Genomic DNA, 10,674 nt, shown 5'->3' with positions numbered 1-10,674 from the left:
ATTTTGATTACTTTTAATAGTTAAAAGTGACTTGGGGGGGGGGGATTTTAAGATTTCACTATATTTCAATGCCATTATTTGTGTCATTCGATGTGAGAAATCAACACCTTGTGCACATCAAGTGTGGGGTCTTTAATAGCAGTTCAGATAGAAAACTATGAGTCTCCAATAACAGTTACATCTGTCACGTTATTTTAAACAGGATGGAAAATACGCATTTAAATTACTTGGTATAAAAGAGCTCAATAGAACACTGATAATCTGAACGGTTTGATGGTCTCATTCCTCAAATAACAGAAGATAGGATTTAAGATTCAAGTACAAACTGAGAGACATTCAGACAGGAATATTAAACACAGTTCATCATAACGTAACTGAAGACAGTGTTACTCCACGCTGGTAAAACAGATCCATGTTTCAGTCTGTCATGTTTTGCGACGAGTTTTTTTTATCGGCTGATCTGAATTAATTTGCTCTGGTTTTTAGGAGTTTTGGGTTTTCGTGGGCTCTTCTGATATTGACCCGCCCGGGCGGCTTTAAGCTCCGCCTCCCACTGCTTCTTCACCAGAGTGTACAGCCTCATAGTGGCCTGAGCGTCCTGAACCTGTGATGCACACACAACATTAAACTGATCAAAAGTGACAGCAAAGACATTTATGTAACAAAAGATTTATCAGCATATTACAATGATTTCTGACACAGATCATGACACTGAAGACTGGAGCAATGATGCTGAAAATTCAGCTTTGCAGCACAGGAATAAATTACATTTTAAAATATATTCAAATAGAAATTTAATTTGAATTGTAATAATATTCTACTGCATTTTTGGTCAAATAAATGCATAAATCGTGGTGTACAAAAGAAACACCTTTCAAAAACATTCAAGTTTCTCACCCACCCCAAACCTTTGAATGCTGGTCTATGCTTTAATTCTTGTATTATATGGCAAAAGATCAAGCCATGCATGTTGAAATAATGAATGGAGAACAGTGTTTGTCTTAGATGTTGACGAGAGACTTACAGATGAATGTTCACCCTGCTGGACTTTAACATTGAGAATCTCTTTGCATAAAACTCGCAACGCAGGACGTGCGCTCTGAGGAAGAGGACAAGGAGGAGACATTGACAATTAAAATTTGCATATTTATTTATTATTATTAATATTGATTTATGAAGTTACCAGCAAATTGTTTCATACCTTTACTCTCTGCCTAAATGGTTTGTATTTCTGTGTGTCTCTGATCATTTTCTTGGGATGATCCAGCAGCAAAATCTATGAACACCACAAAGGTGTTTAAAAGAAATCTGACAGTTCGTTAAAGGAATACCTTTGACATTATACTATATCTGAAAATGTCATCATTAGTCGCTCTCAAGCCATTCCGATCCCGTATGCTGTAATATAGCCTAGTTTGGTGCTTTTTTTGGTGTTTGTTTTCCACAGAAAAAGCATACAGGCTTGGAACGATGTGAGCGTGCGACAACGGCCTTTTTTGTGTGTACTGTACCTTTAAGTCATTGTGAATGGCGTGTCCCACTAATATTCTTCCTTCCAGAATCTGAGCCACTTCTTTCTGGACTGTCTTGATGGCCTCACCTGTTAATCACATGAAGAACAATAAATAATCTCATACATGCAGAAGCCTGTTTCCACCACATGAAAAAAAAAGGTAATTGTGACTTTTTTTTATCTCTCAATACTGAGTTTATATATATCTCGCAATCTTGAGCTAACGTTTCCCAATTCTGCCATTTTTCTCAGAAATCTGAGTTTATATCTCTTTTAAAGGTCGCCTAATTTCATGGACGAAAGGATCTGTCTGCATCACAAGATGCATATTTCGACAGAAATATTAAAGTATATAAAATTGCTAGAAGTACAGTCAGAATTGTGACATAAAAACACAATTTTGAGAAAAAAATGTAATTACAAGATGTTAACTAAAAATTGAGAGATACATTTTGGATTGTAAGAAATAGAAACGCAATTTTGAGAAAAAAGACAGAATTGTGAGATGTTAACTCATAACTGAGAGTTATAAATTCAGAACTGTGAGAAATACAGTCAGAATTGTGATATAAACCTGCAATTCTGAGAAAAAAGTCAAGAATTGTGATGTTAACTCAAAATTGTGAGGAACAGAGGCAGAATTGTGTCAGACACAATTTTAAGGAAAAAAATCAGAATTGCGAGATATTAACTCAAACTTGCAAGACATAAATTCTGAATTATGTGAAATACAGTCAAACTAGTGTTTCGATGCAATTTGGAGAAAAATGTCGGAATTGCGAGATGTAAACTCAAAATTGCATGATACACACTTAAAATTGCGAGAAATACTTGTTTATTTTCTTACTCCATTCTTATTCTATACTAGTGCTGTCAAACGATTAATCGCGATTAATCGCATCCAAAATAACAGTTTTTGTTTACATAATATATGTGTGTACTGTGTATATTTATTACGTGTATATATAAATACACAAACATGCATGTATATATTTAAGAAAAATATGTTATGTTTATATATTAAATATATTTATATATTAATTAAATTACATGAATATGAATATAGACATGTAAATACATGTAGATATTTTCTAAATATATACTGTATGTGTGTGTATTTATATATACATAATAAATATACACAGTACACACGCATATATTATGTAAACAAAAACTTTTATTTTGGATGCGATTAATCGCGATTAATTGTTTGACAGCACTATTCTATACAAACAACCATATTTTCTAAATATATACTGTACGTGTGTGTATTTATATATACATAATAAATATACACAGTACACACGCATATATTATGTAAACAAAAACTTTTATTTTGGATGCGATTAATTGTTTGACAGCACTATTCTATACAAACAACAATTTCATCAAATTTGTAGTATTTTTCAAATGCAATAGAGACTATTATGAGGGGTCCTGACCGTTTTCGAAGTCTGCCGGTCTGATTCCACTAACAGCCGTCCTGTAGTCCGTAACCTTTTCCGTGGGTTTGACGTATTTATCGTAGATGCATTTCCCAAAGTGGTTGACGATGGAGACTCGCGCTAGAATGCTGTCCTCCCCATCACACCCAACACCCACCATCTCACAGTCCATAGCGACAGCACGGGTCAATCTGAAATCAGCCACAAGATTACATCACTTTCCTTTAAAACCAATGACTACCCAGAGAGCTGCAGGTGTCTCACCCCTCAAACCCGTGCTCTTTCACCAGCACTTTCTCTGTGACTTCTGCGCTGGACTTCAGCATTCCGCTACGTTTTCGTACGATGTCTGCAGCCTCGGGCCCCAAAGCCGCCTCGATGTCATCAGGGTCCACGTCATCAAACCAGATATCAGGCCTAAGAGGAAACAGTGTTTAAAGAGGACAGTATGGAAGCTCGAATCCACCATGAAATTAAAATGAAAAAATGAAAAATGTATTTGCAACTTCTTTATTTCACAATTTACACTTTTTTCTTAATAATTGCTAGTTACGCCTCGCAATTTTGACTTTTTTTCAATCAGAATTCTGAGTTTCTCTCACAATTATGACTTTTTCGGAATTCTGAGTTTATATCTCGCAATTCAGATTTTTTTTTTCTCAGACGAGTTTACATTTTACAATTTTGACTTTTTAAATTCAATTTGAAGTAAAGAATTTTATTGAAATGAATAAATCTAACAAAAACAGTACTATAGTGCGTGGAAAAAAAGACATCATAATTCAATGTAAAAATTAAATATTTTCCAAATAATATTTGACACATATTTAATATATTTTTCACTGTATAAATTAATATAAATAATATTGAATATAAATATAGCTGACTTTTTTAAATTTTAGGATGGAAGTCCCTAGCACAAAGATAATCATATTTTGGGGTTTTAACGTTTTTCTCACGTCTAGCTTTGTGTCTTGCAATTTCGACTTCTTATCGCAATATTCTGAGTTTGTCTTAAAATTTTTATTTTTATTGTCAGAATTTATATAATTTATATTTCATTTTCATATTTTTATATTTCTCAGAATTTATACTTATTTTTAATTTATATTGATATAATTATGTTTTTATATTGTTTATGCGTTGCAATTTAGAACCTTTTTCTCAAAATTCAGTTTTTCCTCGCAATTCTGTCCTTTTTTTCTCTGAGTTCTGAGCATCTTGCAATTCAGGTTTTTTGTTTCAGCCACAAAATAAAAAAACTATAAAAAGGTAATTACAACGTTTTATCTCAATTCTGATTTTTATTTTTTTTTGAGTCAATTGAGAGTTTATATCTCGCAATTCTATGTTTATATCTCGTAATTCTGATAAAAATTCTGAGTTGTGTTATACAAACTCAAAACTGTGAGATAAAAAAATAACGCAATTATCTTCTTTTTTTTTTATTCCATGGCAGAATCAAGTGTCCATAGGACAGTCATATGAAACGAAACAGCATTAAAATGCACACATACTCTGCTGTTTTCTTTTCCACCACCTCGACTTTCTTCTTTTTGTTCATCGGTTTCTCTTTTTCATCCTTTCTTTTCCTCTTCTCTGCTTTGAATTGTTTGTGTCTGGCGGAGTCTTTTCCGTTCTGTTGGTCTCCATCTTTTTCTACTCCTCCAGATGTCTCAGAAGCAGGTCTGACAGTCCGTGCAGGTTTTTTCAGGTGAAGTTTATGAGAGTCTTTGGAAACTGACGGCGTCTTCTGAAGCTGCTTTCCTTTAACGTTTGCATCTTTTGCCTGTTTTGTGACTTCATTCTTCTTTTCAGGATTTGCAGGGAGAGTCTACACACACACACACACCAAATGTAAAAACACCTGACATATATTCCTCATTCAGAATTACTAATTCAAGAATTCAGTATGATTTTACCATGGTAAATAATTCTTACCTGCAGTAACTTCTTCCAGTTGCACGAATACTCTTCAACTTTTGTGGGGGGCTTAATGTTTGGCTTTACAGTTGTTGGTTTCGTTTTCTTCTTTACAACTGTTTTTGTATCGTAGAAGAACGTCTTTTTATTGTTTACATGTTTCTTTTTCTTCGTATGTTTTGATTGACCATTAGTTTGAACATTTTCGGCATGTTTCTTCAGCTTAACTTCAGACATCTTAAGTTTTTATCTAATTAACCTAATAAATAATAAAGCACTAAGGTGTTCCGCTTTTTCCGATATTACACTGAGCACGAACTTACTAGCAATAATTAATTTCTCCAGATGTTTACATTACTTTGAAGCTTTCTAGCGTCAACGCAGACCCGTGACATGCATGGTAACGCGGAAAATACTAAATATGTGGAAAATATATATATATCTATCGCTCTGTGCGAAATGCACAAATTTAATGCAAAAATTACTATTAGAGCTACCTATAACTGTACCATGAGACAACCATGCTGATGGAACGTTCTGTCGCGTGTGTTACACCAATAGGATCCGTGCAGGAACTGTATGCGAATGAACGTTCTGCTCTGTGTTTTGGAAGTTTAGGAAAAAAACAGTGTAGGAATGTAAAAATGGATTAAATTAAATAAATAATTTGATTAAAATAAACCAAAAAATTAAGTATTGAAACAGCATTATAGTGAGTAGGGAAAAAACGTAACACTTTTCAAATAATGTTTTACACACATTTATATAATTTTTTACAGTATAATTTTGGCCTTTATATGATGAAAAATGTGAAAATATATAGCTACCTTGTAAATGTTAGGATGAGGGTCCCTTGCACAAGTATGATCATATTTAGTGGCCCATGGCATTTAAAACAGTAAAAAAAAAAAACTGTTTTGGTCAATGATGTTACACTAAAGAAAAAAATGGTATAGAAAGTAAATTTCACAAAGAATTACAAAGAAATGGTAAGTAAAACATTGAATTAAACGTGAAATTTTAAAGTAAACTGAAATGATATTTTCTTACATAATGTACTCCAATAATCTTTATTTTATTTACAAAAAAAATTAAAAAGAAATATATTTTTTACAGTGTATGTCCATTTATGTTCGAATTTAATAAGTTATAAGAAAATGTATTAAAATCTTATTCATTCATAAAACGATGCTTTAATATACCTTTTTCAAGATTAATATGTTTCAGTCTCTGAATTAAAAGTCATGTCCAGGCCAAAATGTCTAGGCCAGGATGTCAAAAAAAGGAAAAAGCCTCAAATAAAGGCCTGTATTTTGGCAGAACTGATCTTTTATTTATTAGTACTATCATAAAGATTGCATTAATTTATAATATGCAAATAAGCAATTTTGCATGTAAAAATCTCAGGAAATGAAGAAAACGTAATAAAAGTCTACATCATTTACAACATAAGTCACATTTAACTGTGCTAGTCTGTTGCACATATTTGAACTGGTAGGATCCTCAGACTACAAGTGACACAAACGCTAGAGAAGAACGGAAAGAGTCTCTCCGTAAAGTTTATTGTGAGTGAGCACAGATGAGTGTCGGTTACAGGATCAGAAAAAGACACCTTTCCTCCATCCCAGTCGAGTAAAACTCTCACCCTCTGCAGCTTCTCTTTAACACTAATTGGAGTGTAGGCTTGGTCCTGGTAATATGAGAAATATTCGTTCTTTTTGTACCACACGCACCAGACATCTTTGCCAAAGAATGTAAATCCCTTCCTAGGGTTGGATGCTGTGGTTATTCCTACAGTCCAGTGTGTATTGTCGCCAACCTCCACATCCCAGCAGTGTGTTCCTGAGGTGAAGCCTTCAGAGCCCAGAACACACGGATAGACGTCGAATCTCTCTGGATTAGCGGGACAGGCGTGAGTGTCCGTGCTCCACGTCAGACCGGTCAGATCATCAGAGAGCGTGAGCTCGGGATGTGCAGTGTTGGGGTCCAGAATCACAGGAGCTGATGAGACAAAATAATCAAGAGTTAGAGATCTATCATGTATGGGTAATGAGACACGTTTCTCAATTCAGTTTTGATCTCATTTCAATTTGATCTCATATCGATTCATATGGATATATAGACAATCAGGTACGGTTCATGTTCATTTTTTCAAGGAACAAATCTCTCTCGACTTACTACAATAAGCCCTGTTCGCTGGTAGCTACATTAGCAAACAAACATGTACATTGCACACAAGGCGGTTTTTATAATAAAAAGATTATAATAACTTTTCAATGGTATAATTATGTTCCTACTCCAGTGGATGTCATAACTTGTTTTCATGACGAATTTATTCAAACATTATATCCCAGATAGCACACGTACATCTGCAAGATGTCTGTTAAAGATCCATCGATCTGGAAAGCATCTGCTGTGTGCAAACCTCTGACAGACGTCTTTAAGATGCCAGTTTTCCATACATTCTAAATCATGAACATCTTAAAGGCATCTAACGTTTATTTGACATCTGTAGACGTATTGCAGATGAGCAAACGCTCGAATAAATACGTCTTGCAGATGTAAATGCCGACGTCAAATAGACGTCGCCGTGATGTACGTGTGCTAGTAAAATAGGCTAATGAATTATATTCATTATATAATATAACAAATATATTGTAGCCTAATATAGTGCATATATTTTGCAAAATTCTCATTTCTAGAGTTCATTTTTCTAGCTAGCTATCGAGTTTATGGCCACTGAATGTTTTTTCTGAGGTAAACGTGACGTCCGTAATTATGTCCCCACTGGATGCAACGAATGCCTTGTTTATAAGGGGTTTTCATGTTTTTGAGTAATCGCTCCGGCCTGACAGGGCATCATCACAGTATGGTGAGGGGCGTAACATTTCCGTCACACGCTTGAGGTATTCGGCCAATCATAACGCACTGGATAGCTGGCCAATCAGAGCACACCTTGCTTTTCAGACCGATGAGCTTTGTAAAAATCAACGTGTTTCAGAAAGGCGGGGCATAGAGGAGAAACAATAATGTACAGTATGTGGAAAATAATGTGTTTTTTGAACCTTAAACCGCATAAACACATTTCATTACACCAAATACACCAAATAATGTTCTTTTTAGCAACATCATATGACCCCTTTAAGTTTATCAAAATGAGAATCGATCTATGCGAGAAATCTGTATTTCTTATTTATAAACCAAGCCTAATATATACTTAAAGACTCACCGTTTTGGACAATATCTCGCATCTTCAGCCAGACTCCACATGTCAGGTTTCCCAAGTGATTTGCCACATGAATCAAAGCTACAGGACTCATGTGAGGCTCCTGCTGTGGGCCCCGGGCTCTGGAAGATCAGTCTGCAGTGGGTTTGAGTTCACATTCATATGAAGAGAGTGACAGGAGGCTGAACACTTACCTTTCCATTGTGGCTTCAAAGTTCTGGAAAAAAAGCAGAAAAAAAATGATTATAAGAGAAAAATATCCATTAGCAGTTCCTCAGCTAATGCTGAAACATAGAACAGTGGTCCTCAGCGAGGGGGATGCCAGATAACTTAAAAACAATTTAATGAATAAATTATTATTAATATATTAAAATTACTGATCTTAATTTAAAATACTAAAAAACAAATATAATCAACATGTAAACAGACATATTTTCGATTCTTCAAATAAATAACAAATATTTTCCTTCAAATATTGTTAAATTCTAAATAAAAATGTTACAAAAAATCAAGGTGTAAACTGATATAATTTTTCCTTCAAATATTGTTAATAAAAAAATGTTTCTGTTAAAATAATATACCTCTTATCTAAATTAAAATGCTAAAAACACATAATATCAAGATGTAAACTGACAAAAAAATCATTTTGTCCTTCAAATATTGTGTTAAAATAGTATAAATATGAAAAACAAAGAAAATAATTTAAATATTGTGTTTAATATAATATAATTTTAATATAATTAAAATGCTAAAAATAAAGCTAAACTGACATCATTTTGTTTCTTTAAATATTGTTAAAATAACATAAATAATAAATAATTAAAAAATTCCTTCACAAATTGTGTTAAAATAATATAATCTAAATTAAAATGCTTATATATATATAGAGAGAGAGAGAGAGAGAGAGATGTAACTACATCATCGGGGCCCCAAAAGCTTTTATTACCTCAAAAATGAACTTAAATGATTTTAGCAAATGGCTGCAATATAACAAAGAGTGAAAAATTTAAGGGGGTCTGAATACTTTCCGTACCCACTGTATTTATGGGTTAATAAAAGCTTTTGGGGCCCAGATAGCATACAAGCAGGGGCCAACAGTGCCATGCTAACCAGCCAAAACATGACCTCTTGATTCCACCTCCCATAACTTTTTTTTTTGGCATAAATTAAATGATATCAAATGAATCTTTATACACATTGTCAGAATTGATCAGATATGGTCAGTTCTCACATTTAGAAACGTGGCATCTTTGGCTTTCATTTGCTCCTCGATGTGCTTTATTGTGTCTGAAAGAGCTGAGATCTGTGTGTTCATCTCCTCCAGCTTCTGCTTCATCATCTGAATCTTCTGCTCCTCTTCCTCCCACAGTGCAGTGATTAGTGCCTCTTTTTCATCGATGAGGAACTGATGAAGCTTCTTCAACTCCTCATTAATCCGACGCTCTGTGTGCTGAGCTTGAGTCTCAAAGACAAACAGAAATAACGTTCAGTTCAGTTCAGTTCAGTTCTGTGTTGAGTGTGCTGAAGGGACAGTATTTAGCAGTGTATCTTCACCTGGATGTGTTGAACTGCTTCCTCACACTCTCCTTTGACTTCCTCTGTGTGTTTGAGCTTTTCTTGTAAGGACTTCAGCTTGATACTGAGCTCCTCCTAGAATTTAACCAAGAAATAATGAGAAAATCCCACTGCATGTTATCCCTAGTCCAAAATATCCATAAGGAATGTCAACATAATTCAGTTTTTTTTTTCTTTCAAGATATCATATCATATACACACTTATATATACGCAAACTACGTTTTCTCGACTGGATAACCAGTCTCGCTAGTAAAGTTTTTATGGATGAAGACTGCAATCAAGGTAAAGACGATTGCGGTGGCGTACAGGAGTCGTACAGTAAGCACGCGTGAGTCCGTTATAATAATGCGTGTATGAGTGCTCTTGACGCACTGATCGCACATTGTATTTATGCACAGGCACAGACATTTCCGTACATTCCCGTTGTTTCCACACACATTCACGATAATGTTTTGGTTTGTCATGTTTATGTTGTTGTGTTTAGTTATACTGAATCGATCCGTGTACTGTAGTAGATAGGCTATATGCAGTCAGCAGGCAGTTGGTTTAGTTTTTTTTTTGGCATCTCCATGTGGTCCTGTTCGGTATCGCAACTTGGCTTCTCTAAAATGTAAAAAAGCTCTTTGGTGTTGCACTGTACACACACTATAAAATTCTGATTTTTTTTCTTTCATATGTGCTTATATGGGCTCCTTATATCATTTGGTTCTTTGGTGTCCTTTTGGAGTTTCTAAGTGTCCTTTTTTGAAAAGACATCTAAATTTATCTTGAAAAAAGCTTGCAGAAAATATAGATTTTTGAGAATCACCCTTCAATCTTTTGGTTTACTTTGCTAGATATAGCAAATGATGACAAAATAAACATTTGAAACAAGATAAATGATCTATGCTTAATTTCATGAAGTGTGCGATTAATCGCGATTAATCACAGAAAAAGGATGTGATTAATCAGATGAATTTTTTTTATCGATTGACAGCCCTAATATATATAT

General features: G+C 34.2%; 2 protein-coding genes across 2 annotated transcripts in view; both read right to left on the bottom strand.

Annotated features, from left to right (window-relative positions):
* Nucleotides 1–105: 105 nt before the first annotated feature.
* On the bottom strand, nucleotides 106–5,353 carry LOC107720906 (RNA exonuclease 4-like). Its single transcript, XM_016528734.1, has 8 exons — nucleotides 4,900–5,353; nucleotides 4,476–4,792; nucleotides 3,223–3,375; nucleotides 2,956–3,149; nucleotides 1,512–1,600; nucleotides 1,202–1,276; nucleotides 1,025–1,099; nucleotides 106–604 (listed from the first exon to the last, which is right to left on the bottom strand). Exons 1-8 carry the CDS (start codon nucleotides 5,116–5,118, stop codon nucleotides 449–451), a joined length of 1,278 nt encoding a protein of 425 aa, XP_016384220.1. The 5' UTR covers nucleotides 5,119–5,353; the 3' UTR covers nucleotides 106–448.
* A 931-nt stretch (nucleotides 5,354–6,284) lies between these two features.
* The window catches only part of LOC107720905 (nuclear factor 7, ovary-like), a 5,210-nt gene continuing 820 nt past the window's right edge, over nucleotides 6,285–10,674 (bottom strand). Inside the window, exons 2-6 of the mRNA XM_016528733.1 lie at nucleotides 9,662–9,757; nucleotides 9,339–9,569; nucleotides 8,302–8,324; nucleotides 8,111–8,229; nucleotides 6,285–6,882 (exon numbers count right to left, since the gene is read on the bottom strand). Of these exons, the coding sequence (XP_016384219.1) occupies nucleotides 6,350–6,882; nucleotides 8,111–8,229; nucleotides 8,302–8,324; nucleotides 9,339–9,569; nucleotides 9,662–9,757 (1,002 nt within the window). The 3' untranslated portion in view covers nucleotides 6,285–6,349. The remainder of the gene's footprint in view (nucleotides 6,883–8,110; nucleotides 8,230–8,301; nucleotides 8,325–9,338; nucleotides 9,570–9,661; nucleotides 9,758–10,674) is intronic.

This window comes from Sinocyclocheilus rhinocerous, unplaced genomic scaffold (genome assembly GCF_001515625.1).
Source record: "Sinocyclocheilus rhinocerous isolate Xijiao unplaced genomic scaffold, SAMN03320098_v1.1 scaffold751, whole genome shotgun sequence".
NCBI lineage: Eukaryota > Metazoa > Chordata > Actinopteri > Cypriniformes > Cyprinidae > Sinocyclocheilus > Sinocyclocheilus rhinocerous.
Note: the sequence above shows the minus strand (reverse complement) of the source record. Positions and strands in the feature narration are given on the sequence as shown.

Excerpts from the sequence above, each read along its gene's own strand:
- LOC107720906 (XM_016528734.1), bottom strand. The coding sequence starts at position 5,118 with ATGTCTGAAGTTAAGCTGAAGAAACATGCCGAAAATGTTCAAACTAAT. Across the intron at positions 1,601-2,955 it reads ACCGGCAGACTTCGAAAACG|GTGAGGCCATCAAGACAGTC; the intron begins GTCAGGACCCCT and ends TGTGATTAACAG. Across the intron at positions 605-1,024 it reads AGCAGGGTGAACATTCATCT|GTTCAGGACGCTCAGGCCAC; the intron begins GTAAGTCTCTCG and ends TGTGCATCACAG.